At 38.0% G+C, this 9,256-nt stretch overlaps 1 protein-coding gene across 3 annotated transcripts in view; it reads right to left on the bottom strand.

Annotated features, from left to right (window-relative positions):
• Nucleotides 1-282: 282 nt before the first annotated feature.
• The window catches only part of RABL3 (RAB, member of RAS oncogene family like 3), a 30,163-nt gene continuing 21,189 nt past the window's right edge, over nucleotides 283-9,256 (bottom strand). The window contains exons 6-8 of one of the 3 annotated variants that reach the window (XM_035000069.1): nucleotides 6,825-6,896; nucleotides 3,085-3,123; nucleotides 283-2,530 (exon numbers count right to left, since the gene is read on the bottom strand). In XM_035000069.1, the coding sequence (XP_034855960.1) occupies nucleotides 2,465-2,530; nucleotides 3,085-3,123; nucleotides 6,825-6,896 (177 nt within the window). In that variant the 3' untranslated portion in view covers nucleotides 283-2,464. The remainder of the gene's footprint in view (nucleotides 2,531-3,084; nucleotides 3,124-6,824; nucleotides 6,897-9,256) is intronic. The other 2 variants (XM_035000070.1, XM_035000071.1) reach the window with 2 other exon arrangements.

Raw genomic sequence — 9,256 nt, 5'->3', positions numbered from 1 at the left:
TCAAGGCACTTGGAGTCCGCCATAGATGCCTCAAGTTTAGGGACTTCTGAGAACCCAAGATAAAGCTGATATGGATCGACCCCTTTGGGAGCAGCAATTCTTTTCAGAGCACAGACGTGGAGAGGCCAATCCAAATCTTTAGTTGGATTCCAACGAAGGGCCCTGCCACCCTCTGAGGGACAGACGAGTGACCATATGCCTTCACGTCTGGTTGCCTCCACCATAAATAACAACATTGGTTAGACATCTGAATCACAACAGGAAAAAAAAAACCTTTCTCTATTGCCAGTCACTTGTTCCATCAAGAAAATTAAAGATTTAATTAACACTTTTCAGGAAGTATTTCAGTATTTACATTTGTTTGTTATCCAAAAGCAATTTTGATGAGCAGGTCTCAGGAAATCTTAGCAAAAATTATGCTTCTTTTTGAAGAACTTTGGCTAATAACATAATTACATTCATTTTGGCAAACAGCCTTGTTTTGCTGCTACTAATACTTGCAGCAAATTTACCTTAGATTAAAAATAATTTTTTCTCAGAAAACTATAATCCAGGGAGTCAAGCCTGACAGCAAGAAGAAATGGAGTTGAGGAGTACCGTTAAGTTTTCAAGGCTGACCCTGAAGCCATCAGTGATGGGTTACTTTTATTTTTTAATAAGGGAGAAAATAAAGAAATTGAGATAGATTTTTTTAATTAGGGGCAAGAAAGAGGAAGAAAGCGGGAGAGAAGGAAAGGGTTATATAGTAATTTTTGCTTTTGTATTGTTGTATTTTATTTTTTCATAATGTAAGTATAATTTTTTTGAATTTATTTTCTAAAAGAGGAATACAAAGAGCTTTAGTTGGTTCAGGTCCTTGTGTGTGCATTTGCTTTCTGCTTCCTACCTGCACAGCCTGTCACAACAGGCTTGTGCCAAACTCCACATACAGAGCCTGATTTGCATAGCTCTCCTTTGTGTGAAAAAAGAAATGAGGGCTAAATCTTGTGGATGGGAAGAAAGGATGGGAACAAAATCTGAGGATGGGAAGAAAGACTGGAGAATATTCTAGCTGATGAAAGGTGCTTTAAAAATCCTTTTCCAAATTCCTCCAACTGCCTTTCTAAAAGCATTGGCTAACATTCTTATTCTAAGATCCTCTTTTAGCATACCTTGATTTCCAAAGTACTTCTGAAATGTAATTAAGATGGAAGAGAAAGCGAATTTAGTGTTTTTTGCCTAGTTTTAAAATGAGAAGCTGAAATTGTGTGCTTATTAGTTTGTTTTAATATGGAACAAAATCAGCAGTGCAAAGACCTGCCGCAGAGCCAGAGCAGGAAAATGGGTGTTGAATAAGGCAGCAAATTGCAGTTTTTGGAAACGAGGTCTCTATATTAAAGAAGAACCAGGGCAGAGAGAATTAAACAAGCAGAAAAAATGGGTAAAAAAAGTAACGATGAACAATTATGCATACGCACACATACACCACCATCCTCAAAAACGGTGGATTATGAAATCTAAGAATCCTAGTCCATAATTCATGTAAATGTGTTGCTGTGGAACTTATTTTTACTTCTCTCCATAAATACATTGTTGACACAGAGAATAATATTCTTAGTTTACTGACTACAGTTAAGAGACATTTCAGGAGCTGACTTTTCCTTAAAAAACACAGAAACCCAAGAGGCTATAAATCTCTCTTGCTGCCCTCGTGAAGGTCTGAGATCTCACCCTACTATTTCCAAATGAAAAACAGTAAGACAATGCAGACATCTGGAACCTAGAGTGAAGGATTTAGTGAGCTCTCCATTTCTCGGAGAAGTCTTCTTTTCTGGTACCGCCGTTCTCTATGTATTATTAATCTATTTATATTTAACTCCACCTAGGAGTCCGCCTCTTCTAGCCACTGAACCTCTTGCAAAGGAGAGGAGAGGGAAACAAGGGCTGCTATTCTTAGGCATCCTTGTGTGTGATGAGAGGGGACACAATTAAATAACACCCTTTTGCTTCTTTGAAAATGACAGAGACTGGGGTGCACGACCCAGGACTGGCTAACATAACCTTTCCCCTCAAGAGGGTAATACAACACAGATACATTTTGAAGTACTTAATTAAGCCTCCAGCAAGGAGTGTGGGAAAATTACAGATCCATAAAAACCTTCCAGTTCTGGGAAGAGTAAATTTCCTCCGCAGCACTCTGTCATTGCTCATTTACTGCATCATTTTGACAACATCTCATATTTCCACAAGGCTTTTACATAATCTATAAACAGGGACAGAAAGGTGAGGAACAGAGGACGGGGACAAAGTTTGGACCTCCCACACAGTCACTTCCTTTCAGCTTTCCATTAAAGGGTGAGGCTGAAGGGTGGTGGTATTTTAAGATGATTCTGCAAAAAGGCTGAAACATTAATAGTCAACACGGCAAGAAGGAAGCTGTGCACAATGTCACCGCTTGCTCACTCTTCCAGACGATGAGCGTAATTCAGTCATAATGAAGGCTCTTTAATGTTCCTCCCCCAAACCTCTTCCGATCAGGAAAGCCTGGAATCTGTAGGCAAGAAAGAAAATTCACGTTGAGTCTCAGCACGCAGAGTCCAAATGCTAATAGCCTTTACCATTTTCTCCCTTATTTTCTGTGTCTCTATGTCGGCCTGTTGTTCCTTAAAGAACCATCCCTCTGAGGTTTTACTCAGATCAAATAATAAAATAAATTCTACCAAAATGGAAAATATTTGCCAACAAACTGGTGATAATGTCATCTAAATCAGGGAAGATGAAGGTGAATCTCAGAACATCCACCAATTGCACTTTTAACTGAATTGCCTGCATCATGATGGGTTCTGCATATATACTTCTGGAGTCTTAAGCAAATGATTTCCTTCTATTATTTTATAATATAACCTTATTCCAGCACTCTTTTTGTTTCTTAGAACCTTATTTTCCCTTGATCTGATTTTTTTCCTTTTGTGTCAAGCAGGACAGAAGAAAATGCTTGTGCCTACAAAAGATTTCCCCCTTTTTTTTTAACCACTTCTAAAAGTAAATTTGGAAATCACCTCTCTCCAAATTTAAGAACCCACTTTATCAAGAATAGATACAGACCTGATTACCTTCTCTTAGAAAGTATCTCTTCTCTATGACCTGTGAGAAACAAATAAAGATTTTAAGGGCTTAGCAAACATCCCTGGAAAAGTGGTTCACTGCAGTTGCCACTAATGGGACTAAAAGGCATATATCCAAATTAAGAGTCTTTTCAATAGTTATGGACATCTAGTACAATGAGTTACATCTAGTGCTAATAAGATCACGATTGTGGGCGTATTTCCATAAAAGCTTGCCTCATTCCCCAAAGCATTAATAACAGATCAAAAAATAAATAACACACAAAAATGACTAAATAATCAGAGAATGACATAGTAACTCATGCAGTTCCCGGTGTTCGGAAGCAAATCTGGCTCAAAGTTTCCTAGCAGTCAGCCCAAACACACAAAAGAGAATCCATAAAAGCAGATCCCTTTTTCTACTACAATGGTACGGCTATTCCTTACAAAGGAGTCTCTGTAATGTAGTGAACTGCCACATCCCTGGGGTAAGCACAGTGATAAATTCGGTAAGTTCTCAATGAAGACCAAAAGCATTCAATGAGCTTCTTTCCATGGACTGAATCTGCACCCTTAATTCAGTAGTTTCAGAACTGTCTGTATTTGGTCAGCAGGAGAAATGAGGTAAAGCAGTGGATGTATCTGCACAAATCCATCACTACTATTGCAAAAGCTTTCAAAATATATGCCCTAATATATTGAGTTTAAATGGGTTTAGAGTTTAAAATTCAGATGATAGAAAATAATTTCAAAAAATAATGAGGGGTACCTGGGTGACTCAGTTGGTTAAGCATCTGACTCTTGGTTTTGGCTCAGGTCATGATCATAGGGTGGTGAGATCAAGTCTGCTCAATGGGGAGTCTACTTCTCTCCCTCCGGCCCTCCCCCGTGCTCACATGCGTGTGCGCGCACACACTCTCTCTCTCTCAAATAAATAAATCTTTAAAAAAAAAATAATGAATTCTGTTCTAACACTTGAGAAACTGTAATGTTTGCAGAGGCAGTATGATTTTCTTTCCACAGAGCTGTTGTGATTAAGAAAAGCCAATCAGTAAGAATACAGATTAGCTGCAGATTAAGACACTGGAATCCAGAATTATGAAGCTAAGAGTTCCCTTGAATAAGAGCATGGCATCTTCTTCCAGGGCTATGCCACCCTGCTTTCACTGCCTTGATGACCAAATCATCTGGATTCTTTCTATCTTTGAGAATATGGCTGGGTTCCTTTTAGCTACAGGAGACCCAAGGTAAGGTTGCATTAACTGGCCCCAGAGGTAGAAAAGCTGGTTTGTGATTAGCATAGATCTCAAGATGCTCGATCCTACAAAAACCAAGAAGAGGCTGCCTTTCTTTCCCTCCACAGCAAGTCAGGAAAATCCCATCATTCTAGAGTGGGGTTGGAATTACTACTAAAGGGAGTCTGGAGGAGGAGCTAGATTCCCTCTTGGAAAATAAACCTTTATACTAAATTCTGGAAGATACAACTGAAAACTGGGCAAAATTTAGTTGCCGGGTCCTGTGGTTTCAGGCATCCACCCTAGTCTGGAGGTCAGGCCAACCTCCTAATCCATATACCTTTCATGGCGATTTAGGTAATGAAAGAGAAGCTACCTTTTTGCTGTTGCTCGTAATTCCCTACTCTCAACTTGCAGCGTCTTCTCTTACCAAATCTTGCTCTCTTCTTAAAACTCACCAAGATCCCTCTGATTTTTTTTTTTTTTAAATCAAGTCTTGGCTGACAACTCGGGTCACACTAGTCTATCACCCATTGTTTCTCTAGGATCTAACTTACTACATATTTAAATTTTTTTTATTTTTTATTGAAGTATAGTTGGCATACGATATTATGTAGTTTCCGGTTATTACAACATAGTACTTTGACAATTATATACATTGCAAAATGATCACTACAATAAGTGTAGTCACCATCTGTTACCATACAAAGTTATTACAATATTATTGACTATATTCTCTGTGGTGTGCTTTTCAACCCTGGGATTTATACATTTTATAACTGAAAGTCTGTATCATTTTATTCCCTTCACGAATTTCCAAATTAACAAATTATTAACAAGTTGAAGCACCATATTGTGGAATCTTTCTGTGTCAGACAAAGATCTATGTAAGTTGCTGCTCTCAGGGGACAGAAGAAAGTATCAGATGGGGACATGGGTCTACACTAAACGGCAGCTCTGAAGTTTGAAGTCTGAAAATAATGTGGAGAGAAAATACGGTCCTTTGCAGTGCTTCCCAACATCTTGCATGTCAGGGCACATTTAGAAAATACGAATATTCGGGGCGCCTGAGTGGCTCAGTCGTTAAGCGTCTGCCTTCGGCTCAGGCCATGATCCCAGGGTCCTGGGATCGAGTCCCGCATCGGGCTTCCTGCTCCACGGAGAGCCTGCTTCTCCCTCTACCCCTCCCCCCTGCTTGTGTTCCTGCTCTCCCTAACTCTCTCTCCGTCAAATAAATAAATAAAATCTTAAAAAAAAAGAAAAGAGGGGGCGCCTGGGTGGCTCAGTCGTTAAGTGTCTGCCTTCGGCTCAGGTCATGATCCCAGGGTCCTGGGATTGAGCCCCACATTCGGCTCCCTGCTCGGCGGGAAGCCTGCTTCTCCCTCTCCCACTCCCCCTGCTTGTGTCCCCTCTCTCGCTGTGTCTCTCTCTGTCAAATAAATAAAAATAAAATCTTTAAAAAAAAAGAAAAGAAAATACGAATATTCGTACAGCACACTGGGTTAAGTGAAGCAGGCTGCCGATCGCTCAGCCAGGGGGACTCTGGTTGCTTGAACTCAGGGACTCACTATGTCAGCACACCTGTGCTGTATCCGCCACACTCCAGTTGGGAAGTTGTGCGATGAAGCAAAAACTTCCCAGTGGTCTAATATTAAACAGGGAGGGGTGTGGGGCTTATCTTAACATGATGTAATGGGCAAAAGGGCCAAATATTAGGTCCCTAGATGGTAAAAGAAAAACAATTCATAAAAAAGAGCTATGAGAAGGGCTGTGTCTTTCTTGTTCCCTTAAAAGGAAATGTAATACAGAAATTAATCTTCTTCCATAATACATGCAGAAATACATTCTCTTCTACTTTACTATGTCATGTCATACATTAGGCAAACACCTTAAACTTGGCCAACACTATGTGTGAGGCAGCCATACGGCCTTGTGAAGGAAAGACAAACAGTGCTCTAAATTCCCAGTATGCTGAGTCATTCTACATTTTCATTCCAGTTCAGGACATAAGATGATGCTAGCAAGAGTCAATATTTGGAACGCACGCTTTCTGGTAGGGAAAATCAGGGAATCTAGGAGATGACATAACCTTAAAAGTAAAGGTAACATTTATGGGGAGAATAATAATAGCTGAGAGAGCAAAAAGAACTCAGGGCTTCAACTGAGCATAATCTCCTGGGTTCGTGGGGCTTGAGGGGATGTGAATAAGGACAAAAAGAGCTGGAAAACAGGAAAACATAATTTGTTTTAAGGAGGGAAATCAGGTGTCTTTTAAAATAGCTCATTTAAATCCAGTAGCTCTCATCCTTTGCTTAGAGAACACTGGTGATCAAATAAATACGTCAGCAGGCCTTGAGCAATTATACCAACCGATAAGAGAGATCAAAACAAGTATTCAGGCTATGAAGTTCAGGACAAAGGAATAAAAGGACAAAGCATTCTACAAAGAATTTAAACCCTCATAGTATATAAATTAAGTTTAAAAAAACTTAATTGAAGCTATTACCTTATCAAAAAACCTACTGAGCTTGACAGCATTGGAAGAACCTGCAGCTAAGTACCGTGGATTTGTGCAATCCTAGAAGATAAAAGACAAGATGCACCATTAAAAGTTAAGAAACATAAGCTCTTTGTTAGTCATTACTGTTCCTGTTGCACATTTCTATAATAAAATGTTAGGCATCATACTCTCATAAAATATTCAAGTAATTTTCAAGTTATGACGCACAAAGCAAAGAGGAAAGTGCTAAAGGAAGGTAAGGCCACGTTTTACTATTTACTGAATTTTAAAGGACATTGAACCAATGTATTCATCATCAAATAATTCATAAAGGAAGACAGGATTGCTAATCTCACTAATAACAAAACCAAGACATTAATCATGTGACCTACCTACATTTACCCTAAAAGCAGAAACAGAGCCATTAAAAACTGTTAACACTTCATTTTTTAGTACTAGTTACCCACCTGCATCATCTAATTAAGTACTACGCCGTTCATACAAATAGCAGGTATCATGAAAATACGGAGTTAGGGGAGCAAAGAACACACAAAACAGCTGCCAGGGATTTCTCACTCATTGAATGCAAAGTACTACACCATTTGGTAGGCCATAAAGATAATACATGACATAGGTATATTTTTTGATAATAATAAACAATAAAGAGTAAGTTTATTATTAAATATCATTATTATTTAATGGCAATTAAATAATAATAAATAATAGATATATTATTATTAAATAGGATTTTGAAAAATAGGAAAAAAATGGGGCCCAGAAGAGACCAAACAATCTGGAACATTACAATGAGATAACTAGTAAATTACAATGATCAGTAAAGATCTCAAAAGGTTTATTATCCTTTTCCTGGAAATTCAATGTTAAGTTGCTTTTGCTTGTAATAATTAACTTGCCACCTCAAGAGAGAGCACTTTGAATTTTACTTCAAATGCCATCTAAGACCAAACTCTGAAGATATCGTGTAGGCTCCTTTACAAAGATGGTATTTGTCTTTCAGTTGCAGATGGTCTGTGTCCCTTGGGCAATTACTGAAATCACTGTTGTTGCATTTAGTCTGTTTTGTAATCTCTAAGCCCACATGATTCTTTTCTGGTAAATTTTGTAATAATCACCTATTTTATCCATATATAACATTTCGAGGCTCACATTTTTAATTTTGGCTGGAAGCTAGAATACATTTCCAAAACCACACACAAAAAAGAGAATACAACAAACTTTTCAAAAATCACAGAGTACTAGAAAAATTAGGTCTTTGAAGCCAGCAAGCTTTGAATCTGAGTATCTGTCCCAACATCTCTAGATTATGTGACATTCGTTAGGTTACTATGCCTTTAAATTTGGGCTTACTCATTTGTGATACGAGGATAACATAATACTTATCCCACAGGATTTTTGTGAAAATTAAGTAAGTCAATGCATGTCTGGCACATACACAGCAGGTACTGAAATATTAGTTCCCTTCTCTTTTCATTTTAAGAAAATGCTATCAGATCTAATTTTCAGGCACAAAAGCACCTAACATAGTAAAAGTTAATTCCATGTATGGATCAAATAGACTGAAACATCATTGTGGAAACTGTTACACTTGAAATAATGTCTGAACACATTTATACAGCAGTTGGGGCACATAAGAGGCAAACCTGAGGTAGACTCGTGTTAGACATGTTTTACAAAATGGATATTGATTACATAGTCATCACAATGTCAAGACTTCAGAGATGATTACAAATAGGGCTATAGTGCTAAATATAAAAACTAAATCAAACGGCAAACAAGCAGACCCTCCCCAAACTGAATTCTAGGGCTCAAAGTTACAGGTTGACCAGGCCAGAGAAACCCTATGATTTTAGGATGAGAATTTTAGAGTTTAAAGAGCCATCCAGTGATCATGGCTGAGGGCAAAGATTGAAGATTAATAGTTTTAAATAGCTTGTCTAAGCTTGAGAAAGGAATATTAACTAGGGAAGATGCTTCGATATAATCACTTTGAAGTAAACAGAAAAAAATCTATCCTAGACACAATAAGCCTAACAGGATTTTAAAAAATAAGTAATCATCTCCCTATTTATAATTTAAATCAACCTGTTTTTCAGGCACAAGATGGTAACTTTGATTCTATCTTTGATATATACATTTATGATGATTCTTACTTTTTTTTATAGTTTTAAGGAACTTCGTACAGTAACCAAAGATGCTAGCACTAATATTGTCATATTACATTTTTACTTGAGGCTTTATACTTACTTGCTGAGTCTGACTGCTATCTTTCTGAAACTCGTATCAAATTTGCCTCCTCATTTTTTCTTCCCCTGCATCCTCAAAACCCTCTTGTTTCTGCTGTGTTCTTGAAGCTGTACACTGATAACAGGCCAAAAGTATGTTGTATGTGAACTCTGTGGAAACCATGTGTGCCAAAG

The sequence above is a fragment of the Mirounga leonina genome, unplaced genomic scaffold, assembly GCF_011800145.1.
Source record: "Mirounga leonina isolate KUSES-001 unplaced genomic scaffold, KU_Mleo_1.0 Mir_115, whole genome shotgun sequence".
Lineage (NCBI taxonomy): Eukaryota > Metazoa > Chordata > Mammalia > Carnivora > Phocidae > Mirounga > Mirounga leonina.
Note: the sequence above shows the minus strand (reverse complement) of the source record. Positions and strands in the feature narration are given on the sequence as shown.